Below are 26,938 nucleotides of genomic sequence, written 5' to 3'. Positions count from 1 at the left end.
GATAATATACACAATAATCACAAGTTAATGACTACAATAATCACTAGCTGCCAAATATAGAGTCTGAGATTAAAAGACTAAAAACAAAATGTTTAATAACTTCACAATCCCTTATAAGCTTAATATTAACACAAAGATGCTCAGCATTACAATTAATAAAGTTATGTTACCAACTTGCTATATGGAAACTATCCAACTATAAACATTTTAATCTTAGGATACAAATTCTAAAAATTAGTGTAGCATCAAGTATAAGTTTTCAATGTTTTAAGACAAATATAGAAAACACATTTATAGCATGTGGCTAAACTTCTAGAAGGTTGCACCTGTAAAGCTTTTGAGGTCCATGACTAGAGCATTCAATTAAATAATCCTAAATTACGTATGTGTCTGGCACTAGAGTCTATATAATCAGCAGCAGTAGGGAAGGTGTGTTAAATTCATCTATTAAATTTCTAAAGTCACCTGCAATGTATTGAAACCAAGGGAAGAAAGCACTAAAAAGTGTTTATACTCATTATGTAATAGTGTATTTAAACTCTGCATTATGTTTAACGAAACAGTAAATGACTTAATCATTAAGTACAAACTTTATGTCTATTGCTCAGAAATAAGCAATTTTCCACCATGCAGCTAAGGAATGATCTACAATTCAAACACAAAATTGGAAGAGTATATCAAAATTTCACTAGTAACTACGCTTCTTTATTATAAGTGGACATCTACTGTGGCATGCATCTGTACAAACCTTTCAGGCAGTGGTCCACAGCTGGTCACGAATAAAAAGGCATCAATTTTTCTTTCATTTTATTACAATTAAGTTTAACAGTACAGAAAAGTCACATGACCTTTAGTGGGTCAGTTTTTGTTTTCTTTTGTTTTTTTTAAACCCTGCAACATGAGGAATTCTAAGTACATTAAATATTGTTACACGTTCAGACTTCCAATGTACAGGTACTTGGAAACAGTTACAGCCCTCACCAAGCTATGTTGGGGACATAAAGTCCAACAGCATATGAAATGCTGCGAAGGCATAACTTTACAAATAGCAACATAAGGTTACAGAACTTGCCTTTAAGGTGGTATGTTCATGTAATTCCAGCGCCTTCACAATTTAACGAACCATATTTACTATACTTCACTTCTAAAAACCTAGATGAAACATGAAAAAGAAGCCATACAGTATAAATTGCAACATCAGGAAAAGTTCCTGCTTTATTATTCCAAATAAATTTTTCCCGTGTAAAACAAAATGTCCAATAGTTCCTGGTATGTGGGAAGATAATGTTTGTTAAAGTCACAATGAAGCCTTAATTGACGAAAGCTTGGCTATATAAACAGCACAAGATGAGAAAAGGTTTAATCTCCAAACCTATTAGATTGGGCGAAGTAACATCAGTAACGGCCACCTTGCGACATTACAGGAGGTCTCATTCCCATTGGAGGTCGAGGAGGCCCACCTTGATAAGGGGGTACCATTGGAGGTCCCTGCCCATATGGAGGCATAGCCCCAGGAAGATAACCTGGCATGCCTTGATGATGACCACCATACTGACCTATAAAACACATCCAAAGATATAACATAGGTAAGTAGGCCATTAAAAAACACATTCTGCAAAGTCAATTACTTTAAAATTTAGAAAAAAGTTAAGTTTATAGATTCTATTAAGTAAAAATTTTTTAAAAGGATGAAAAAAGAATACCATGAGGAGGCAATGGGGGTCTCATTCCTTGCTGTTGTGGAGGAATTCCTGGCTGTGGTGGCATCATACCTCCAATTGGTCCAACAGGTGGATTACCCATAGGGGCTTGCCCTGGTCTTGGAAGATTACGCTGATATTTAGGTAACTGCGCCCTTCTCTCTTCCTAGGAATAGAAATAAGTAAAATATTTTTAAAACCTCAATTCAAAGAACTTAAGTCAACATTAAGAAACTTTGGATACAACCATTAAAATAATACTAAAAAAAAAAAAAAAAATACCCACAAATGATTCTGCATTGAGACTTAAAAGTATCAGCATAATTTTCCAATTTTCTAGGTAAATTGTCAGCGGTCATCCAAAATAGATACTAAGAATCTTCAACACATTACAACTAAAGCATGCTAGTAGACACAGTATTAACTTCTTCTTGAATTATCTTCGAGGTAATCAATCACACTTGAAACATGGTGTTTTAAAATGTTAAAATATGAAAAACAGTAAGAAATGTTTTTTAATATGTGTTTTGGGGACCTGCTGATACTGGCTGATACCTTTTCCAAGATTTATATAACTAAAATAGTAATAAAGGGAAAGTAAATAAGATGTACCTAGATATGCATTTAATTTCAAACTCAAATATCCCAAATAGGAAATATTGAGGCTAAAACGCTTTAAATGTTTCCTTTATGAACCAAGGGTGATAGTTTTTCACCATCAAAATCTTAACACATGGGGTACATGCCTATATATGATCACTCACTAAAATAAGGTGAAATGCTAAAACTTTTTTTTTTTTTTTTTTTGCTTTTGTAGCCATACTTCTTATTGAAAACTGAAAATCACTTACCAGTGATATATCCTCATCGGGATGGATCAACTTACTGGTTGCACTGGTTGTCGTAAGTGTAGCTGGCTTACTTGTTATAGAAGCAGCTGGTTTGGCTGCAGTGCTATTTGTTGTACTAGTGGTTGAAGCAGTAGACTGAGTATAAGCAGGGAATGTAGGCTTGGGGGGTTCTGTGGTTGTTGCAGGGGTACTATTTAAAGGCTTGAAATCTGTACCAACAGGTCCTTGAACAGCCGCCTGAGCCTGTGAATTACAATCTTTAATCAGCAAAACTGGAATGCCTAAATTTCACTTAGGTAGTAACTTTAAAATAAAGCACATATAAAATAAGCTAGCCCACAATAAAGCACTCCAGCCTTAAATTATATCAAAGCAACTCAAAAACACAACATAAAGTCCCGCAAAACCCAATATACTTCTGGAAGATTTCTATCAAAAGATACTTTTAACAAAAGCAAACACCAAAATATAAATCAATTCAAACTAACAAGACAGCATTGTAACTTCGATTTCTTCCACTGTCTCACCCCAAAATTTAAGCAGCATTTACACAAAGCTATCCAGTTATTCCTGATGATCACTAAGTATAGTGTCATGTACTGGAATACTGTGATTTGCTCTTTTCACCATTCTAAATTAGTTGTTTTAGCAATTATTAATCTACATCGCAGCTCAAAGATGTTAGAAACTGCTAAGTCATGTTTGTATAAATCCCACTGTTATTAAACACAGTATCAGTAATGACTAATCTGTCTTTTAAAAGTACCCTATAACAATGTTAAAATTTGTTTTTTTAAAAGGCCACAAATCATTATCAATCCAATAGAAAGACTAAGTTAAAAATAATTTATGTGGATTTTTAAAGAGATCAGTAATTGAGTCGTTTGTCTGGAATTGGAGGGAAAAAAAAACCCAAACTGAGAAAACAAAGCCAAATATTTTCAAGTTTAGTAGAGAATTCAGAATATTGAATTCCTGCACATTAAATGTGATGCATCAGATTAAACAGCATAAATCAAAAGAGCTTAATCATGCATCAAGCTAACCATTGGCCACTAAGAAGCATTTAATGCTTACATGCTTTTTAACCCTTTAGAGCCATAGAAATTTGGGGTGATATTTTTTGTTTCGTTTTTAAATTAGCATTCATGAGTGTAGTCATAGATAATTTTGTGTTTTTTAAAAACTATATATACATATATATTTTTATATATATATCTGAATGTGAAGGTTTAAAAGGGTCCAAAGGGTTAAGTTGTAAAGCCTTTTTGTTTTTTAAACTGCAACTTCCTGCGTACTTGTGCTGTGCTAGGAAACAGAGCTTTAGAAGATGCAGACAGATTTTCTGAATTGGATGAAGCTGTACTTGAGCTTGTAACAGGTGTCCCCATCTGTAGCACAAAAGAAAGGAAATAGTGAAAAGTCTCCAAACAAATGGGTGAAAATAAGCCACGTGGTAGACTTTTTAACCTAAAGATTGAATTTTTGTAAATGAGGAATTCCCTGCAAAATATAATCCAATTTGATAGTTATTTCAAAGGGCAGGCAGGACATGTTCATTTACAACAAACACAATCCAATGGCAATGGTCACAAGCCTTTAAAAAAAAAAAAAAAAAAGAAAAGAAAAAAAGAAAAAAGGAAAAAAAAACCAAACCTGTCCAAGCCAATAAACCTAGCTACCATTTTTTTTCCTTTTTAAGTTTTCTTTGTATATGGTTTAACACATGTAGTATGACTATCTCAGATATATACCTTGAAATCTGAAGTAAATGACTAAATCAAATACCAAAGATTGGTTAAATTTCAAGCTGTAATTCCATATCAAATAATGCAAATAACTTTTCTACACGTTAAAAAAAATACTGAAGTATTAGAAGTCAGTTATAATTACTTTCATGTAAGATGTAATATCAATTTTAAAAGCACACACAAAATACTATTAATTAAAAAGAATTTTCTTCTAAATGTTTCATGCTTTTCTATAAATGATTCCATTCATTCCTTGATTCTGAATCAAGACTGAAAAAGGCAAAGAGGGAAGAAATGAAGTTTTAATGTTATTTTCATCAAGTCTGAACATTCACTATAAATCAATTAGATACCTATGATATACTTGTTGTTCTCATCATAGCATAAAAAATAAATGGTAAATAGCTCGAAAGATAACAGACACAAACAGTTAACTTGGGGGAAAAAAGAGAACTTTCTCAGGCAACTGTCACAAGAGAAAATAAGAAGAGAAAAAGCCAACTCTCCCAAAATTCCTCAATACAGCCCATACTAGATTAAAATGTAATTCAGAAATGCTTAACAAAAAAGTAAATGTTAAATTTGTAGTTTTCTAAGTCAACATGTAACCAGCAAGGCACACTTTCTATGAAGAGTTTGAAGATAGAGAATTCATGATCCCAATAGCCCTTCAAAATGTTTCCATGTTCACCTGGGAAATATTCATCCCTAACCCTAGTAGGGTTCACTTTCAGCTCACCTAATAGAAATCTGGCTCTTTTTGTCTCATTCATTTCCACAAAGAAATTAGCTTTCAGTTTCAGTTAGAGTCAAGAAAGGGTGAAACTATGTCCAAGATCTTGACATACACAAAAAAAGCAACATAAAATGTCTGAAAACTTTCAATCTATTTTAAATAGAGCAATCAAATCATCTTCATATACATGCCCCCCCACACACAAACTGACCTATAACCTAAAACCAGTATGTATGAAAAATACCAATTATTTACAATTAAATGCAGATATTCAGAATCTAGTCAATTAACACCTTACCTGTCCTGCACTAGGAAAAAGAGGCTTAGTAACTGGAGGCTGGGGAGTAGGAACTGCTGCAGCTGGTGCAGGTGGTCTATTAAGAATTCCAGGTGCTGTTACAGCCTGTGCTTGAGTCATAGGAGGCATCCCAGGACGAGGAACAGGTGGAGGCATACCTACAAATGAGCACAAGTTTAGTCAGTCTGTTAAAACATTTCATTAGTAAAAAAATTTTTATATAACACTGAGACTAATATATGTTAAAAAAAAACATTTCTGAGATGAAAATTTTCTAGAAGTTGACAAAATAAATTCAACTAATTCATAACTGTGGCATTTGGCTTTTATGAAAAACCTTAATCCATGATCCATATTCCTATATGCCTAAAAAAGTATGACAGTAGGCATGCTACATAGGAAATATGCAGAATAGTGCACCAAAGGGAATAGTCTTATTCTTAGAGCTTACTTAATTTACTAAAATTCTAGATTTGATACTTAGTGTTTGTTAGGTATAAAGAAACTATTTCTCAAGCAGAAGACAAATTTGCTTAAAATTAGGTATTTTTGTATGAACATTTCCAAAGTAAACAATGATCAAATCATTTAAAATATAAGCTTCCTTTATCCCAGTCACTAAAAAGTAACTCAAGTGCCAAAACTCTACTTAAGCCATATTTAATGGAAATCTTTCTAAAATGTATTTACACTTCCCTGCCTTAACATATATTTAACCGCATCAGAGATGGTATTCCTGGTCCAAATGGCATCATTCCACCCATCGGTATCATTCTATTAGAAAGCAAATTTTAGAATAAACATAAATAAAACTACAACAGCATAAAACAATAGAATATTTTGTTCATTTCATAATGATTCGGAATCATCATTATGAAGATAAGTTTGATTAATGATATGATAGATAGTGCTTATCCCAAGGGTCTACATACACTAAGATGTAATTAATGTTCATTTATTGGAAACCCTGTGCTTTTAGTTCTTGTACTTTTAATTTTTTTAGTTTTCTTATTCTCTCACTGAAGATGCTGCTTTTTTTTGGTTTTTTTTTGCAGTGATTCGCTGACTGCTGCCCAATTTTCTAACCAACCTAGTCAGAGTTCTATCTTAAATAGAAAATGAAGAAATAGGGATAACCTATGAGCATCAAAGTGCCCTAAATGATCCAGCAGAGCGCTTGGCAACAAGTTCAGCTGTTCAAAAGCCTTTTGCTCATTTCCTAATTGTGAGTTACAGGAGAGCAGCTGAGGCTGACAGATAAGGTGCTAGTTTTAACTCTCAGTATCAAACCTCAGAGGGAAAATAGCATATAACCTAAGAACATCTCACTGTTCAAATCTAGAAAAATATGATTATCCAAACTGAAATATAAAAAGCCTACACATCCCACATTAAATAAGGAAGCATTCACATTTCCTACCTGGTGGCATACCAGGCATGAGAGGTGGTATTCCTGGTCCAGGTGGCATCATTCCACCCATTGGCATCATTCTATTGGAAAAACAAATTTTAGAACAAACATAAAACTTAAAACACGAGAGTAAATTATAGAAGTATCTTAATACTTGAAATAATCATGGATTTAAAGACTTCAAAATTCTTCATGAATTAAACTCAATCAATTTCAAAGCACACAGGACAATAAAAACAAAACACCACATCTATCAAGCTTCAGACTAAAAGTTCTCAAAACAAAACCAGTAAATTTTACCAGAAAAAGGAAGAGTCAATCTTCTTGCCTGCATTTTCCCTTAACAGAAATCCTACCAATTTTAATATATAATGCTCCATTACTAAACTTTTGTTTAAAATATGATGTGCTACCATAAGAGATGTGGTAGCATCTACTCAGCATAATAAAAATTATCTTTGCCTCCTAGAGAAAATAGCCATAAAAACGAAATGCATAAAAGAATTCTTTCTGCCTCAGTGTTTTTTAAGACTACGTATATTTATTAGACTTGAGACAAAGTATTCTTTTTCATCTTAAGGAGTAATTAGCCATTTTATTTTAAGTCATCCAAACAAGATCCCTCCCTATCCATAATCTAAAAAAAAAAAAGGAAAGAAAATAAGGAAAATCCCATCATTTTAGTAGCACTTTTTCCCAAATCAGTTTAAAAAAAAAAGAAAGATAAACTCTTCAATTTCTAAATTCCTAAAATTCAAGTTTTTTGTGGACTTCCAAGTTTTATACCTAAACACATACATTTAAATGTGGGATTTGGCTAGTTGATGGGAATTTCTTAGTCTAGACCAAATTTGAGCATGAAACCCCATTAAGCAGGTCATTTGAGACAAATATAGTTTAAAATTTTACTATATTTAATTTATGAGTCTAAATAAACCATTGATTTTGCCTGCTATTAAGATAATAGCTGTCAATGAGTTTGGGGATTTTCAATGATGAGAAAGTTACAAACTGCTGAATTCAACTGAATAAATATCATTATACACAAAAAATGACATCATGAATGTACCTCCTGAATTACATTATGAATGAGATGCTTACATGTTTTCACCGCAAAATGACTGGGTGTATTTTCTCTGATGATGCAATCTGTGAAAATGTATGACAAAATCAAAATCTAACTGTGATTTTCAAAATACAGTGGGAGTGTATCGTCTACCTGTCACATCCAACAAGATTAAGTAAAATCCCAGGTACCTCATAGTTATTTAAATTTTTGATGTTTCAATAAGTAAATAAATTACAAAGTTTGCTTTTGGTCCAACTGTGTCATGGATACTTATAAATCTCAGAAACTGTGAAAGTATAATAAACTTAATTACAGTAATGACAGCTAAAAGATGCCTAATGAAAGCAAACCGAAACTAAAAATTCATTTCCTGTAGAGGCAAGTAATTTCTAAAATCATTTGCAGAATATAAGTGATAAGTCCTTAGTTCTTAGCTTCACATGTTTACAATAATAAAGCCTATATACTGAAGAAATGAACAAAAAAACAATAGTTCTTAATTCAGGATGAAAACAGGTTGAAAAGGACCAGCAGATTTAGAAACATACCAACTAAAGCAGTTATAAGATATTCCTTACCCAGGTGGCATCCCTGGCATAACTGGAGGCATTCCGGGCATTAGAGGTGGAACACCTGGCATTAATGGAGGTATACCTATAAATTTTCAAAAGAAATTAGTTACAGTTCGACTGTTAGAAGAAAATGCATAAATACAAATAGAATCAAGCCAAAGAATTGCTTCAAACTGAAAACATGGTCATAAGAAACAACTATTTGGTTTACTACTACATTTAAAACTTGAGCCATCACCTGGAGGCATTCCTGGTGCTCCTGGCACAGGTGGCAATCCTGGCTGTGCCATTGGAGGGATATAACCTTGTTGGGGCTGAACAGGTTGGGGTTGAAATGAAGTTGAAGCTGTAGATTCATCATCATCATATTCATCAGAATCATCCTGTTGCTTCTTTTTTTGACTCTCTGCTAATGAAATTTCATTTTTACAACAATGCAAGGAAAAAGGCTTAGAACAGCATTATTACTATGTTTTTTATTATAATTGAAAATTTTTTTTCATTCTGTTTCAAATCTTTAAACATCAAAACATTTCCATTTTAGGACCTCAAATAACAATTTCTAATTCACAATCACAAAGTCTTTCACGAACTGAAGCCAAAATAAATGAAAGTCTCTGAAAACAGACTGGTCCTCAATGACCACTATACAACCTGTCCTAAAAGACTTTTCTGATTAGTAGGATCTAATAGTTTGCCTGTACCATACCTCATTTTAAAGTACAGCAAAACACACACAAAATTACTTTGAACTGTGACTTCACTGATGGTGTGACTTAAGATGACATGCACTACACTGACTCCACTGATACAGACACAGGGACATCTTTCCTTTTGTGTTGTTCACATGTTCTTCCCTCTAGAACAAAGAGTGAATATGTAATGTAGAATACATGCTATCACTGAGCAATTTCACTGTGACCTATCCACTTCCTCTTTATTAGTCATATATTTCTCATCTTTTATATGCTGCAATTTGTGCATTTAATAATTAGCAATATATTATAGCCTAAATACCACTATGTTTCCCAAATGGATAACTTTAACTGATTCTTTAAGACTGTATTATTCCCTAAGAATCACACATCATCATCATCATCATCATCATCATAATATTGATGTTAAATGTATCCATGTTTTAAGAAGCAGATTGGAGGTAGGGAATAATATATTAAAATATCATTTTAAAAGTGTTGCAATTTTCCAAAGGCAATCTAAACTGGGAAAGAAGCTATCTCTTTAAATATATTATATGTATCTCAACTTGCAATGTCCAAAACAACAAAACTCGATAATCATAAACTTCTCCTTAACCAATCCCCTTTTCAAAATCTCCCAATGTAAAGGACTTTGTTCCTTTGCAACCATCACTAAATAATAAATGACATCACTAGATAATAGTATCTACTTTTATACATCCCAGCTATTTTCTAAGCAAAGGAACAAATACTTCTATATTTGAGAAAGAAAAGCATAAACTTTAAAATCACCTTGAGTTTTTTGTTCCAGAAGTCTTCTCCGTTCATCCATATCCTTTTCTGGAATGCCTTCCATACCATATATTTCCAATTCAATGTCTGTTCTCCCAGGTATGGCATTTGGTACAGCATCTATTGTTTCTTTATGCACCTATCACAACAATTTATTGCCATTTCAATAATAAGATGAAGACTAAATTTGCCTCAAAAGAGGTCCTTCAAATAATGACTTGAGTCCAAGTTTGATAGCATTAAGAAGACATGTAATATGTAAAAATTAGGGGGTAGGGAAAAGGCTTTAATTATACTGAGATTTTTACCTGTACCTCAAATAAATTCAAAAACATAATAAACAGGCTTGCATAGGTTTTTTGGGAAGGAAGTTGTTTGTTCTGTTTCTGAAAAGAGACTCTGAATATCCATCAGTTTAAAATATTACCAATTCATTTAACATGCCAAAGTAAACAGATTATCTCAACATTTGCTTTCTTGACATTAGAAAAAAATTAGACTTGCCAACTATTGCTTGCTAACAAAACAATGTCTCTAGGAATTAGAAAGACATCAGTTGTGATTTTTTTTTTTTAAAAGAGCTGTAAAAGACGAGTCCAATTTTCTCATCTTAGAAACAAGGGAAATAAATTTTAAATACCTTGTGACTCAAAATTGTCACAACTAAAATCTTACTCCCAGGACCTTTCTATGTGCCGGTTTTACATTTACTATGTATTTTGCTAGATAAAAGATCTACCAACTTTTAAAATAAACTGAATTATCTATTTTAATATGGCTACAAATGTCCTAATATACTTAAGCAATAGCCACTTTCATTTGTTACTGAACTAAAATAGTTTTTCCAAAGGTAAAATATTCTCCCCTCCCCCTTTCTACCACTGACTTCTATCAGAACAGAAAGCTGTTTAGGATTCATAAATCTCTTTTCTGAAAGATTTAATAATGCATGATACTCATAAAATTCAGAGTATTTAATTGCAGCTTTTCCCACTTGCATCAATTAAAATTATTTTTGTTGGATGTATTATCCATGTTTATTCCCTAAATTCTATTGGCTTATGTAAGCTTAAGCAACCATAGATTTCTTAAAGCTACAATACAATATCTCTTTTCATTGAAAAACAATAAAACAGCCAATCTTTGGATGGAAAAGTGTGTGAAATATTAAGATAAAATGGACCATGGTATAGTATTTTCACTTTTAAATGTTTTTTTTTTGTTTGTTTGTTTTGGTCTGATTTTTCTCACACAATATGACAAATATGAAAATATGTTTAAAAGGATAGCACATACTTAATATATATCAGATTTCTTGCTATCTTGAGGAGAAGAGACAAGAAAGAGGGAGAAAAATATGGAACACCAAGTTTTATAAAAATGAATGCTGAAAACTATCTTTACAAGTTTTTGGAAAAATAAAATGCTATTGAGGAAAAAAAGTCATGGTTCAAACATTTGGAATTCACTAAACTCCAAATGCATTAGAACAATTTTTTTTTGCTTAAGAATTTTAAATTAAAAGGGTCTTTTTCCGTTTCATTAACACTAAAAGAATAATGTTTGGTGGGCAGCTAGGTGGTACAGTGGATAGAGCACCAGCCCTTAAATCAGGAGGACCTGAGTTCACATCAAATCTCAAGACACTTAAAACTTCCTAGCTGTGTGACCCTGGGTAAGTCACTTAACCCAATTGCTTCAGCAAAAAAATAATGGTGCTTCCATTGAGTCAGAGCTATAAGGAATAGTCACATCATTATAAAAATTATTTTACAATAAAAAGGCTTTTTATGTCCTTTTAACTTTTATAAACCTATCTAAACCATTCTTCTTTAAAGGAAAAAAACACCAATAAATAAAAATAAAGACAAAAAAAAGGTCTTTGGCTCAAAGTCAAGAGTCAATAATTCTAACCCCTACTTTGCTATCTGACATCTCACTGGGTTAATAAAAAAAAAAATACATGCTGTAAACTAATGGCATATGAACATAATCTGATACCACTGTTCTATAAAAAATGAACAGGCTGATTTCAGAGATCAGAAAGACATATAAAGTGAATAGAAACAGGAAAACATTGTATACTGTAATAGCAAGACTGTATTATGATCAACTATGATAGACTTAGCTCTTGTCAGTAATTCAGTGATCCAAAAACAATTCCAATAGACTTGAGATGGAAAATACCATTGCAACCAAAGAACTATGGAGACTGAATGAAGATCGAAGGATACCATTTTCAAATTTCATTTTTTTTTCTTTTTTGTACTTTTTCCTTTTTGTTCTGATTTTTCTTTCTTAACATGACTAATATGGAAATGTTAAAAATGATTGTACATATATAATGTGTATCACATTGTTGTCTTGAGGGTAGGAAGAAGGAAAAAATTTTAACTCAAAACCTTACAAAAATAAATGCTGAAAACTATATTTACATGTAATTGGAAAAATAAAAATACTACTTTAAAAAACTATTAATAATCTTTCCATCAAGATTTATTAAACCAAGTCTGATTCCTGGTCACACCATTTGGGTTTTTCTTGGTAAAGATACTAGAATGCTTTGTCATTTCCTTCTCTGGCTCCATTTTACAGATGAAGAACTGAGGTAAATAGAGAGATCACACAATTACTAAGTGTCTGAGTCAGAATTTGAACTCAGGTTTTCCTTACTCCAGGCTTGGCATTCCATCCACTCTACTACCTAAATGCCCCTTCAATAAGCCTACACTATTTCTAAACTTGCTTTTCCTCTCAGTCCACTAAAATCGATGCTCATTCAAGTAGATTATCACTGGAGCCAATTTGATCAAAACCATTAAGAAATTCTGTTGAACCAGGGCTTAAAGTACTAATTAACAAGATACAGTCTAAGAATCTCTTCAAAATAAGTTACAAAGTTTTCCTTACTCAAAAATAGAAATACTAGAGAATCCCAGAAGAGACTCTAAATGAATTCTTTCATTCCATAAGAGTACCTTAAAATGTTGCAAACATTCTCCTTAAAAAAAAAAAAAAAAAAACCCATACCATATAATGGCTTATTTAAATGGTAATGAATAAGACCGTATTAAGCACTGGAATACTAATGTAAATAAAACTGGATATAGAAGTTTGCAAAATTCAGATCACTATTAAGATTCCTATTCTCCAAATAAGAGGTATATTTAGCACTCATCTAACTTTTTTTTAAAGGCTGTAACAGCCTAACTTCAAGAGATACTTTAAGATCTATGCAAACACTATCTGAACTACTTAATGAAAAATTTAATTGTAACTAAGAAAAGATAAGTGACAAACATGACCACTTTTTTGCATTTGCATTTACAACTATTAAATTTTTAACACAAATTCATGAAAGTCTTTCTCAGCAGAGGAAAATATAAACGTAGAAAATTCTTTTACAGATTAAAAAAATTAAATATGAAAAAAGCCACCTTACCTGCATACAATGAATAGCTAAACCAGGCCCCGTGTATAATTTCTTATGACATATATGACATTTAAAGTGCTTTGCTTTTTGATGCTGTATAAGGATCTTCTCATCATCAAAATCCCTGTTACAGTACCTGATTATACAGTTAAGGAACAATGAGGAATTTTATTCAACAAAGGAAAAGTGTCTATGGTCTTATATAAACATTTTACAACATTTGGCATTCATAAGTTTTTCAACAGTTTTACTATCTTTATACATAATTCCCTTATCAATTCCATAGTTGTTTTTTTTACCACCACTACCTCAACTACCCAATACGATTATAGATCTAGAACTATAAGATTATCTTCTCAATCAGATCTCTTCCAACCCCCTCCTGAAAATTGAGCCTCAAAGTAACTTGCCCAAGATGCCAAAAATCTGACCTGTGAATTGATACCATTTTACAAATTCTTTTCTTTCCTTATTTTTATAGGTTTAATGATTGAAGTTCTTTTTGCTTCATGTCTCTCAATTGCATCTCTCAAAAGATAATATTGGAATTTAATGCTTACTTGAATAGACAGAAACTATTAAGTTCATTTGTTTTTACATATTGAAATTTTCTTTTGCCAGAAAATATTGGCAAGGTAGACAGAAAAAATAAATATCACCCAAACTTAAAACAAGAGTAAGGCGTTAATAATAAGTCCTTGGGGGCAGATTATTTTGTTTTTTTTTAATCTCTAGGACACAGTAGAATTAATAAATTCTTGACTTAAAAACTCACTCAGCATTTACTTGTTAATAGAAATTAACAACTGCCTTATTACAATCCTAATGAATTTTAAACTAAAATCACCTCTATTATCCAGCAAGCTCCTCTTAAGAGAAATAGTTATTCTATTCTTTCTATTCCCAAAGCTTGGCCACAGATAATCACTAAGCCAAAAATACCCCAACATTTCCACAAGGATTACAGTAAAAATGCACTATCATAAAAAATATCTCAACCTTTCCCTCCCCCACAGTGTTTCCCAAGGATTACGGATCCAAGCTTAAAGGGAGCTAGGAAATCATCAAATGCATTTTACAGATGAGGAAACTGAGGCTCGGCTCGCCGTCACACAGGAACGAGCAGAACTGAACCCCACCACGAACCCCGCTCCGCCGTTCCCTGCATTTTCCTTTTAACCGATTTCAGATCAATAAATTAGCTATTAGCTTTCCGAGTGCGGGACCAGAAAATTTACTACGTGTGACCTTTACACCGAGCCCAGGCACCAGAGTCGCAGCCGCGGGGGAGGGGAGAGGCCTCCCAGGCTGCGCGGGGTGGAGCAGGCCGCAGCTCGGCCCCGTACCAGGCGGGCCGTTGGGGAACATCTGCCCTCATCTCCCCCTTCCACCCTCCGGGGCACAAAAGACGGTGGATCCAGTCCACGACCAGAGTAAGGGCTGGAGAGGAGCCAGAGCGTTCTCTCTCCATCCCGTCGCTTTCAGAGGGCAGTGGCGACGGCTGCCGGGGACTCCACCGAGCAGCACTCCAGGGCCTCGGCCCCTCCCGCAGCAACGTCTCGGACCAGGTCCGGACCTTCCCCTCCCCCCCCTCGCGAGCACCGCAGCCTCAGCTCTTCTCCTCCTCCCCAACCCCAGCCTCGGTCTCAGTGTGGGCCTGTTCCCCTCCCCCGGGCCCCGCTCTGCGACTTCAGCCTCAGTCTGGGCCTCCCCTCCCCCCGCGCCGCCGACCCCAACGGCCGCCCCCGCGGGGCTTCGCCCGTCAACCGACAAAGGATACCAGCACCAAGGCTTCAGCTGCTTCTTCTTCTTCCGGCCCATAACTGCTACGCTCGACGGACAAAGAGCAAGAGAAGGGAGGAGAGGCAGGAGAGGAGATACAAGCGGGTACCAGCTGCCGCACCGTCTAACACAAGCGCCGCCGCGTCCCACAGGAAAGACACAAAATGGCCGACCGCCTCGCTCCCTCGCCCCTCCGTTTCCCGTCAGGCAACGCGGCCACAGGCGGTGTGAAGCCGGAGCCAGAATCACGTGATACGCCCCCTCATCCGGCTCCTCCCCCCATTGGCCAGTAGAGAGGCGGCTAAAGGGAGCCAAATCTGGGACGCCATTTTGTCCTGGGCGCTTGCGCAATCTCGCCAGTCTCTACTTCCTCTTTTCTCCTAAGCTTCTAGTAAACATACAATTCTCATTAATTCCTTACGCACGCATGCGCGACACACACACACACACACACACACACACACACACACACACACACACACACTCACACTCACACTCACACTCACACTCACACTCACACTCACACTCACACACACACACTCACACTCACTCACACTCTCTCTGTCTCTGTCTCTCTCTCTCTCTGTCTCTCTGTCTCTCTGTCTCTCTCTCTGTCTCTCTCTCTCTCTCTCTCTGTCTCTCTCTCTCCCCCCCCTCCCCTTTTCCTCTCCTTTCCTCCTCCCCCCCCCCCCTTCTTCCCTGCAGTCTAAATTATACTGAAATAGCCCAGGCAATAAAATTCAAGACAGCTGCAAAATGAGGAAAATTTAGAATTTATTTGGTACCGAGCTCGGGCTGGATTTCTGATCGAATTCCGTGCCTCACAGAACTAAAGACAGCCTTATAAGCATTTCTGTTGGGCTTGTTACCTTTTAATCTGTGATTCGGATTTTGCAACAGGAGGATGGGGGGTTTACAGGATAAGAGGAGAATCGCACCTGGGCAGATGTTTTAACATATCGGTTTCGACTACCACCCTGTACCACCCTCCCGGAACAGATACCCTTAAGAGCATTGTTGAGCCGGCCCTTTGAAGTGCAAAAGAAGTCCCCCAATCTAGCTGAGCAAACTGTCTTCTGCTGGCCCGAGGCGGAAAGGAGGGCCATTTGTCCATTTCAAGACTACATTAAGTTACTCAAAGCCAGACCTTACTCCACTGAGTTCCATGACTTCGGCCCCCTTCAAACACCAAAAGAACGACGTGCAGAAAGCATAGGGTAAAGAACCTGAAATCATGAAGGCCTGAGTTCAAATCCACTGAGACACCAGTTGTGTGTTCCTGGGCTAAAAAAAATCCCTCAGCCTCTATTTGCCAGTTCCCTCATCTGTAAAATGGGGATAATAATAGTAGCTACTTCCCTTTCAATATAAAGAGCTTAACATAGTGCCTGGCACATACTAAACATTAAATAAATGTTAGCCGTCATTTGTTGCTTCCATTTTACAGTATGAACAATATTTTGTACCCATTCCCCTCTCTGTAACTCACAAAGTACTTTAACCTAGATTTCTTCATCAAGCAGCTAAAAAAAATCATTGAACTAAGCCATGAACTACCAGCTCATCAAAGGGAAGGGAGGTGGAAGATGCTCCCAGCCATTGCATGAAAAGAAATGATGTTCCCGTGCCCTCCCCCTTCTCCAGGAATTCCATTAAAACTAATGAAGGAGGTCTCCAGAACGTCAGTGACTCACCACAGGCTCTGCATTAGGAACTGAGACAAACAAAGGGGGCTGAGGAAAGAAGGCTTCAGAACTCCAGAAGGAGACCCACAAAAAGTGACCCACATCTTACCTTTGGGGAGTTTCCCAGGGCTGCCATGAAGAGGATAAAAGGATTATCTGCTACCTCCTTTAAATCATCTTGCACCTTTCTCTTGGACCCTTTGCATTAATGGGAGAATATTTTGTAACCCGAGGCTCTAGCTGTACCACCTTTGTGAATACCCCCTTTTTAGAAACATCCTCTCTGGCAGACTGATATCAATTTATGACTATTAAAGAAAGCCCAGCAGTGAAGGATGATGATGGGGCTCCCCACAGGATCAGAACACAACCAGCCATCCCTTCCTACCCCTCTAAAAGGAGGATTAGCTCCTGCCCTCTGGGGTTGCTGGGGAAAGATTAACTTTTCAAATTTGTGGCTCTAACACCCACTGATAGATCTCTGACAGATAGATAGACAGATAGACCTTTTCTGGGACAGCAGAGGAGATGAAGTGCTATAGGATGGCTTATGGCAAAGATGGGACAGTCCTTTTATGTCATTTTTGTCTGCATCCCTGTGAAGATTGTCTGTGTTGTGTTTTTCTGTGAGCTAGACTTTGTTATCTGGAAAGATTTAAAATGCAACCAGCAAGGGAAAAAACCTATGCGTAGTTAGAATATTGGGAAGATTTCTTAACATACTTGTCTCCCACTTTAAAAAGGAAAAAAGCCTAACTTTTTTCCTGTGGACCTCAGCTCTGGCCAAATTGGGAGCAAGAGAAATAAAGTTAGCTAATTAAAATTAAATTGCCATGTTAGCAGATTCTCAAAGTTTTGAGAGCAATGATTAATAAATTTGGCGATTAGTCATTTTAAGATTGCAAGAAAAAATCCTGAAGTATTGGGGATAATTCCAGAAATTTACCCATTTTGAAAGAAAAGAAAAAGAAAAAAACAAACTATGTAAATAGCAACTTTTTGCTAATGCTTCTTTGACTCCTATCTGGTCCAGCTCTGCTCCTTTGGGAAAGCATCCCAGAAGGTATTAAGGGATCCTCTCTACTCCATTCCCCCAGGGAATCCTGAGTGCATCTCAATTGTGGAGACTGCTAACAAGATCAATATAGCCCAAGGCCCTTTGTTTGCTAACTCCTCTCATCTCAGATCAGATTAAGCAGAGAATGCTAAATTCTGCCTCATCTGTAGAAACAGGGGAAGCAGCAACAGCCATGGGAACCCCACACAAGCTTGCCCAAACACCTCCCCAACCCAGCTTGGGGGAATGGGGATGAAGTGGGGTCAGGCTCCCTGGTCAGCCTTCCCTGAGCCCGGATGTGTAAAACTTCCATCAAAGGGAGATCCTGGTACCTGGTACCTGTCACCCCAGCCTTCAGGAGATTCTGTCCAGCAACTGCCTGGGAAGAAGCTGGGGGCTCCTTGTTGGAATCCTTACTAACTGCTAACTAATTAGAGTTGATCTAATCTTACAAGAAGATGTTTTGGGCAGAACCTGAAACAAGGTACTAAGCAGAACTAATTAATACAAGGCTTGTGTTCACACCTTTACTCATTGGAGTTCAATGAGTTCACACCTCCCTTGAAGCTCTTTGGGCCAGAGAGCACTATGGGAGAAAACCCACAATCCCTCTCTTGAGCATAAATAGAGCTTCAATGGGCCAGTCGAAGAAGTTCTTCAGAGTGAAGAAGCTACAAGTCAGGATTTCAGCAGAATTACGCCAGAAGCCTTCTCTTCAAGGCAAGACAGATTCAACTTGGTACTGGCTCTGGAGGCTGAAGAAAGCAGAGGTAGAAGCAAAGGACAAAGCGGCAAGAGCTCTTGGAACCAAGCAGAGAGATAGGCCTCTAAGTTAACCGGGCTATATTGGAGACAATAAAAGATCTGAACTTTTATCACCTGGCTGCTTTTTGAGAAGAAAAAGATCACCACATTTTGGCGCCCGAACAGGGATCAATTCAGATCCATCTGAACTAGATCACAACAGCTCCTGGTACGGCAGTGTGAGGTGAGGAAGCCTTCAGCCTCTGCATTAGTAAGCCCATCATTCTCTCTTTCAGTTGTGGATGTTTCTGAAAAGGGCCATCCTGAAGCCCATCTGGAGGAGGGCTACATACTCAAGGAAGGACTGGCATTTTACACATGTGCTAAAGGAGATCAACCGTATGTAAGATTAATTATCTGTCATCCTCTCTACCCAATGCTTAACACCTTTTAAACATGGTGCTTGCACGCTAGGCCACCTGAGCATTCCTTTTACTGTGTATGTTGCCACTATTCTACCCATTACCCCTACTCCTTCGAGGAGACAAAAGCAAGGTTTTGGGGAAACGTTTGGTATTTACCCTGGAAAAGCTATCTGCATGAGACATCCATGATAGCCTCGTCTACCCCGCCCAGTCTTCCTCTGGGTGGGATTTCTGGTTACTCTCTCTAGTGGCCCTCATACTAACTCCACTTTTAGTTATTTTTTTTTTTTAACTCATGTTTGTCCTCTGCATTTTTAACCTGCTTGTGAGATTTGTTTCCTCCAGGCTCCTAGCCATGAACTTCCAACTACTTGTTCCCCCTGAATAACATCAGCTAACTGCTTCTGACACTCAGCATCCCCTGAACGCTGCAGCTGCCACCTTCACGTCACGGCCCTCCCCTCCTCAGTCTGGACCCACTAGGTAGGGACAGCTCTACCCCTCCTTATCAGCACGGAGCTGCTCCAGAAGATGAGATCTCTGTCCCTTTGTCCCACATGGACTTGGAGCTCAAACTGCTTGAGAGGAGAAAACTGATAAAGTACAGCTTTTAGGGAGAACTATAGCAATAATTTTAAGGTCCCCTGACCTTAGAGTACTTCTGTCCTCACACTGTCAATGATTCTAAAGCTTTCTGGCTTTAAAATTACTGATTCTGAAGTCCCCCCAACCTTAGAATGCTATTGTTCTAACAATCTGTCTCTCAATGATTGTCAAAATCTCCCGGCCTAAGAATATGATAATATTTCTTCCCTTAGATTTTAGGGAAGATATAATAGGGAGGCCCTCTGACCTTAAGAGTGCTATTGTTCCAACAATCTGTCTGTCAATGATTCTAAAGTCCTCTGGCTTTGGAATAGTCCTATAAACATTACTGACAGATACATAATCTATTGGTCAGTGATAACTAAGTTCCTGAGACAATAGTGAATAAACCACCCTACAGACCTATCTGTACCTCTGGTCTAACTGTCCTAAAAATCTATCTTCTTGCTCTTGGTTCTTTGCTAAATTCTTTTGGAACTCAGCCCGCTTCAATTGGCATTACAATTACAATAAACTTTGCCCCTTGACTTGAAGATGAGTTCAAGTCTGCAAATTCTTTTGAGAAACCTCGCAACACCAGTCTGAGACGCCAACATTTGGGGTCCCTTCTGAACCTCAAGTTTGATTTGGCACATTTGTACTGCTAGGATTATTAGACTTCTGAATGGTTCATTTGCAAATGAATTGGTCACTAAGCAATCTGGGAAAGTGGGTATATTTTAGTGCCCTTTTCCCATACCTTCACAGATGTGTAGAAATAGGGGGAAATACATTTATTATATTGTCTTCTAAATTGTCCATCTATAGAGTCCTGGTCTAGAAGTGAAGTAATCAAAGAGAGAAGGTTTGAGTTGGGCACCTGGAGCTGGAATCCTGCTGAGGAAATGGCAAGCCCTTGTGTTTAGACATTTCATGGCACCCTAGACCAGGGTCTCAAACTTGATATGGAAGAGCCTCTGGCCAAGCAGCAGAGACACCATATTCAGTGTAGACAAAGCTCAGGGATCTCCCTGGAACTCTATGCCATTAGAGAGCACAAAAAGGGGGACGATAGCAGCATTCTGCAGCACAAGAAGGGGCATTGTTTTGGTCCCATATTATCCACAATGTCCACTTTTCCCACTTACCCTGAATTTCCTGACCAATTCATATACAAATGAACTTTCAAAAGTCTAACAATCCTAATGGGGCAAATGACTGAATCAAAGTAGGTGTAAAGATCTCGTGAGATTTCTGGACTCTCAGGTTCTTAGAACATAACCTATGGTAATCGCAAAATTTATTCCACAAAATGTAAATAGGCTTCTTCATTAAGTTTTTTTTTTTTTTTTTTAGGGTTAATCTACTTACTGAGCATCATAATGGTTAATTCCTTTTAGGAACTAACCTGTTTTCTAATTGTTACAATATCTAATTCATTAGGAACTTAGCCTGCCTTAATAGCATCTTCCCTCTTGTTAATGGCAAATTCTAATAAGGAAATTAGTCTTTTTTATTAGTTATTAATCACTAACTCCCTTTTGGAATGAAGCTCATCAAAGGGGAAATAATATAAAATCTTTGCCTCCTGATTTGGAGATGGTCTAAGCCTACAAATTCTTTAGGGATACCTTACACTACCAGCCTGAAATTCCAATGTATTTTTTGGATTCAACCCCGCTGCACCTTACCATTATACCAATGGAAGGCTTTTGAAGGTGAACTGTTGGAATCTTTACAAACTGCTAACTCATTAGAGTTGATAGATTGTTGATCTGATCTTACAAGAAGATGTTTTGGGCCAGAACCTGAAACAAGGTACTAAGTAGAACTAATTGATACAATGCTTGTGTTCACACCTTTATTCATTGGAGTTAACTATGTAACTTTGTGAATTCACACCTCCCTTGAAGCTCTTAGGGCCAGAGAGCACTATGGGAGAAAACCCATAATCTCTCTCTCTCTCTCTCTCTCTCTCTCTCTCTCTCTCTTTCATCCCACAATTCCTCTCTCTCATATATAACAGATAGAGGCTCTCGGTCAGATTTTCAGCTGAATTATGCCAGAAGCCCTCTCTCTGAGGCAAGGGAGAGCCATTATTATTATTTTAAAGAAGAAAAAGAACACAACAGTGAACCCATCTGAGGACTTGTGTGCTATAATTTTCATAGCAAGCTGAGTGAAATTTAACAAAAATGTAAATCGAGGCACTTTTTTTCTGAAAAAGATCATGTTATGATCACAGCTAGCAACCTGAGAATAAAATGGATCAATGGCTTGCCTTGATGACCAAAGACCCATAAATAAGGACCATTCATTTTTATAAGCATAAAATGAACAGAAATCATATCATATTAATGGTAAGGGATCATGATTGGTGACATTAAAGGAACTAGGTAAACATGAACACTCCTCCCTTTGTGGATTGTGAGTCCCAGCTGAATACCAACGTTATTCATAGGGAACCAGGCAAGTGGATTTAATGACAGGTAGGAATTAGACCAGCTGTCTTTTTAATAGACAAGGATGAGGTTAAAGATGGGAAAATGTCACCGAGTCTACTTCTCATGGATAGCACACAAGGGACACGAAGTTTCCTTTAGAATTAGAATGTTTTATGAGAGAAATAAATCTCTAACCTTGAACCAGCGCTCTTTGGTCAGTAAAACAGATATGCTTGAAGAATAGCTTGAAGAAGTAAAGATACCCTGCAAGGATAGCTAAATTTCTTGAGGTAAACATAGCACAGGGATTAAAAACAGAATAGGATTTCTAAATTTAACCTACTACAGACCATTTGAAGTTCCAACTAAGTTCAGATAGATCCAGAGAACCATGAATGAGGCAGTTTCAGAACAAAATCAAATAGTTGCAAATAGGATTTTTAAAATGATACAAATGCAATTTAATCTTCTCAGTAGTCCTTACCTATATTGTACCTTGCACCTAAAATCATCTGTAGGGAACTCAACTGGAAAGTATGTTTTTTTGGGGGGAGGGGGGCAGTAAGAGCCCAAAGGAAGAACGATTCTTTGGTTTAATATTTTTGAATGATTTCTCATTTTATCTCCTAGATTAATTCTAGACTCAGGCAGTAGAAGGTATAAACCAACCCATTTGGTATCTTTTGATACCTAGTGGAGATACCAAAACTATACTTACTATAATAGATAAGATGACCACTCCAAGGAGAATGAGTCATGCACAGCTGGCTTGCTGGAAAATCTTGAGATGTCATTGGCAGAGCTCTGAATTCCTAAGAACCAGGTTCAGTACTGGGAGAGCTTGATGTGATAAGAAAGCATTCAGGCTTTTCCCAACATTCTCTGGATCATTACTCCCTCCCATGGAATTACTCCAAAAAAAATCTCCCTGAGGCAGCTAGGTGGTGCAGTAGATAGAGTACCAGCCCTGAGTTTAAATCTGGCCTCAGAGACTTAACACTTTCTAGCTGTGTGACCATGGGCAAGTCACTTAACTCCAACTGCCTCAGCAAAAACAAAACAAAACAAAACAAAAACAAACAAAACTCCCAATAGGTTTGACTCATATCTGGGATATCCCTAAAGGGGAATCCCTTCTGGAAAAGTTATTCAATGTACAAGGTAGTAGTAGATATATAGTATATGACAGCTATTTATTTTTTTTTCTCTATCACAAAAGAAATCTCTAAAACGTTAAAGATTCACAAGCATACATTGTCACATACTTAAAATTAAAACTAAAATTTGTTTTCTATTATAGTCCACAAGTTCTTTCATGTTGCAATTCTGAAATTTGCTGTAATGCTTCTTGAGGTAGCTTTCTTCAGGTGTTCTGGGCATTCTCTGGATTTCTTTATTGTCTGCTTCCTGTATTTCTGGGCAAATTTTCTCTATTATTTCCTGAAGCATATTCTTTAGGTTTTTTTTTTTTTTTGTTGTTGTTATATATTTTTGGAATACCCATAATCTTTAGCTTATATTTTTGTATCCCATTTTTAAATACAGTATTCTTGCTATTAGTTTTCATATATCCATGTAATATGGTGTTCCATTATTTTTCTTATGTTTCTGCACTTGTACATTCCAATTCTGTTTATCTGTTTGCTTATTTTTCAGATACGCCACTGTTGAGAAAAGTATGTCTGTTTTTTCTTCTACATTCTTTAATCTCTAGTTAAATTTATCAATTTCCCCTTAAGATTGCTTGATATTTTCATTTCCTTCTTTTATTGCTCTGCTGAATCACACTGATGTTTCATTGTCATTTTAGGTGACTTGGCAGAATGCATTGAAATATTTTCACCTTTCTCAGGAGATTTGGACTCATTTCCTTTGTTGCAAAGTATTTCTTTATTTGGAGGGCTTCCCACTTTCCTCTTTCATTTCCTCCTCAATCTTTTTCTCTGACTTTATTCCTCTGCTGATTTCTATATGGTGTCCTTGCTGAAAATATACATCTTATCTACAGTCTTCTCTTTCCTTCAGGCCTAGTATGATTTGTGACCCTCCTTCAGCTCTTGCTGCCTGTTCTCTGAGATCACCAGGGCTGGCCTAGGGTTGTGTCCTTCAATGGGAGAAGTTCCTAGTTGAGAGACTCTGAGTGGCCACCATAATTGAGCATCTCCTCTACCTTTGATGGTTTGCCTTTTTTTCTGGATACCAACTGTCTCTTTAAGAGACTTTGTTTGGTTCCAAAGCTGATGCTCCTTGCCATGCACTGGTCATAAAGGAGCCCCTTTAAAGATCCTGCTGAGCTGGGGACATTGTTTCTCAGTCTCTCTTGTACATTGTTTCTCAGTCATTTCATACTTGGTTTGTTTCCTTTTGTATAGTACTGAGGTCTACCCTGGGCCGAGAGACTAAAAAAAGTACAAGGCCCTTCCTCTGCCCTACCTTTAAAGCAGTTGAGCACAGAATTAAAAATGAATTCCTCTAGTGAGCTGCCAAGGGATTGATTCCACTGTTACTACCATAAAGGTTTTAGGACAAGGACTGGTCAAGAGAATTGGGAACCAGGGAATAGGAAGTTGTTCTTTAGATTTTTTTTTTCTGTAAAATTGCTTTGTGGAAGTTTTGTTTTTTGTTTTTTGGTTTTTTTGGCCTCCTTTTCTTTTTCCATTGGGAGAGAAGAAAAATGCTTGTTAATTGAAAAAAAAAAGTTAAAAAAAAATGTGACAGGTTCTTTTATGGTTCCCTTCCTGTTATCACAAGCCTTCTGTATTTGGGGACCCTTGTATTTTCCTGTGATAAGAAGAGCATTGAGGGAGCAACTGCCCTTAAGGTACCCCCCTCTCTTTTCCTACTCACCAAGATTCCATTGGTAAATATATTGTATCTTACTCATCTCTACAATAGAATCTAAGGATCAGAGTTGAAACCAATCTGAAGATCAGCTAGTCCACCCTCTACCTAATGGAAAACTCTCTCTACATCCTTAGCAAATAGATGTCCATTCTCTTGCTTGAGAACTGGAGAAGGGAAGACCCTAATGCCTTGTCACCCTACTTTTTTTATAAAACTAATTCTCTCCAAGTCTTGTTCTTTTTTCACGCCACCACTACTGCCTCTGAGAATTTAGACAAGATATCTCAGCACATACTTGCCTGTCTATTTGTCAGATTGGGATAACAATAACCTCCCTGATTACTTTGCAGATAAATATTTGTAGATAATATTAGTATACATTTATCAGGAACTTGTTAGACAATGTTCCTGATTGTCTAACTGATCTCAAGCCCATCTTCTTCACACAGCTGCCAAAATAACCTTTCTAAAGCACAAATCTGACCTTATCACAGAGCTCTTCAAAACCCTCTCAAACTTCCTTACTATAGACAATCCTTCTTAAGAAACATGACTCCAGTTTTCTAGCTCGCCCCTTCATGCATCTCATGCTCCAGTCAGAGCAGACTACCAACTGTTCTCTGAGCTTAACATGCAATCCCCTGCTTCCTAGTGTTAGTACAAGTTGCTCTCCATGCCTGGAGTGCGCTTTCTCCTCACCCTGCCTTTCTGAAGGTTTATATGCCTCCAAGGCCCAGCCCAGAGGCCATCTCCTCCAAGGAGCTTTCCCTGGGTGACCAATCACTTTGGTTTTCCATAGTTGACAATCATACAGAATGGTAGAGAAGCTTGGGCTCATTAAAAGCATTATCCGATCTAAGATACTCTTCCTAACATAAGAATTAGAGTTCTTAAAAGTGCCACAGGTTACACAACTATCCTGGGGCTCAAGGCCCTTTGATGGGCTAATAATCCCTTGTTTTTGAGCCCAACAGTCAGTTCAAGCAAAAGCCACCATCTACAGGAACCTAAGAGACAAGGAAAGAAGAGCCAGGAATGAGGAAAGAGCTGGTAGGGAGGGTACCCTGGACAAGCCTTGCCTTTTTCATGGTTTTGTTTGGGGTTGGACTTGTTTTGTTATGAAAGAAAGTAGTGCAGAGCAGATCATCTGGTACCTCTTAGATCTCCTTTTACCTCTGCCCATTCATAAAAGCATTCTGAGCAACTGAGGAGAACTGAAATCAAATAGGAGATTTTTAAATTCATAAGGACTAGTTGAAAGCAAACTACGATACATAAATGCAATTAAATGCTATTGTGCAGAAAGAAATGGGAAATTTGGAGAAACTTGGGAAGAATTGTATAAGTATAGACAAAATAAAAAGAGATACAGGGAAATTTCATTACGCTTAAAAGTACCAAAGACAATGAATCAATATTAACACTTTATATTTACCTAATAGCATAGCATATACACATTTAAAGGAAAATGTAATTGAATTAGAGGGAGAAATAGATAGTAAAACTATAAGAGAGGAACTTAATGTATCTCTTTCAGACCAAAAAGCAAATGTCTCATTAGAACTTTAGAATTATTAGAGATAATAACTTTTTAGCAGTTAATGAATGAGAATAGAATGGAATTTACATATCTATCAGTTTATAAAGGAAGCAATTAGATGGCTCACTGAATAGAGCATTGGGCCTGAAGTCAAGAAGACCTGAGTTCAACTCTAAATACAGACACTAACTGTGTGACCGTGGGTAAATCACTTAATCTCTGTCTTTATTCCCTAGGAAAGAAAATGGCAAACCACTACAGTATCTTTACCAAGAAAATCCCATTGGGGTCATGAAGTTAGACATAACTGAAGGACAGAACAATAACAGCTATATGTGATACCTTTACAAAAGCTGATCATATATTAGTTAATAAAGGAATATATGTATGTATATATATATAAAATGTATGAACTGATGCAGACAAAATAATAAAAAATAATGTGTAATAAACACAACGACTACAATGTAAATAGATCACAGGAAGGAAGACTTAGTAGTAGAGAAAATGATAGGAGTTCT

General features: G+C 36.9%; 1 protein-coding gene across 6 annotated transcripts; it reads right to left on the bottom strand.

Annotated features, from left to right (window-relative positions):
* Positions 1-794: 794 nt before the first annotated feature.
* ZNF207 (zinc finger protein 207) lies at positions 795-15,282 on the bottom strand. 6 transcript variants are annotated; one of them, XM_051992393.1, is made up of 13 exons: positions 15,092-15,282; positions 13,321-13,447; positions 9,879-10,017; positions 8,627-8,797; positions 8,395-8,470; positions 7,849-7,896; positions 6,757-6,827; positions 5,337-5,494; positions 3,850-3,942; positions 2,552-2,794; positions 1,704-1,866; positions 1,373-1,556; positions 795-1,152 (listed from the first exon to the last, which is right to left on the bottom strand). In XM_051992393.1, exons 1-12 carry the CDS (start codon positions 15,130-15,132, stop codon positions 1,396-1,398), a joined length of 1,491 nt encoding a protein of 496 aa, XP_051848353.1. In that variant the 5' UTR covers positions 15,133-15,282; the 3' UTR covers positions 795-1,152; positions 1,373-1,395. The 6 variants fall into 6 exon arrangements, with proteins under 6 accessions (XP_051848353.1, XP_051848354.1, XP_051848355.1 ...); XM_051992394.1 differs by having other exon boundaries at positions 795-1,556; positions 8,627-8,794; positions 15,092-15,279; XM_051992395.1 differs by lacking the exon at positions 7,849-7,896 and having other exon boundaries at positions 795-1,556; positions 15,092-15,281.
* Between the last annotated feature and the right edge of the window lie 11,656 nt (positions 15,283-26,938).

The sequence above is a fragment of the Antechinus flavipes genome, chromosome 4 (assembly GCF_016432865.1).
Source record: "Antechinus flavipes isolate AdamAnt ecotype Samford, QLD, Australia chromosome 4, AdamAnt_v2, whole genome shotgun sequence".
Lineage (NCBI taxonomy): Eukaryota > Metazoa > Chordata > Mammalia > Dasyuromorphia > Dasyuridae > Antechinus > Antechinus flavipes.
The sequence above is the reverse complement of the archived record's forward strand: the minus strand, read 5'-3'. Positions and strand labels throughout refer to the sequence as shown.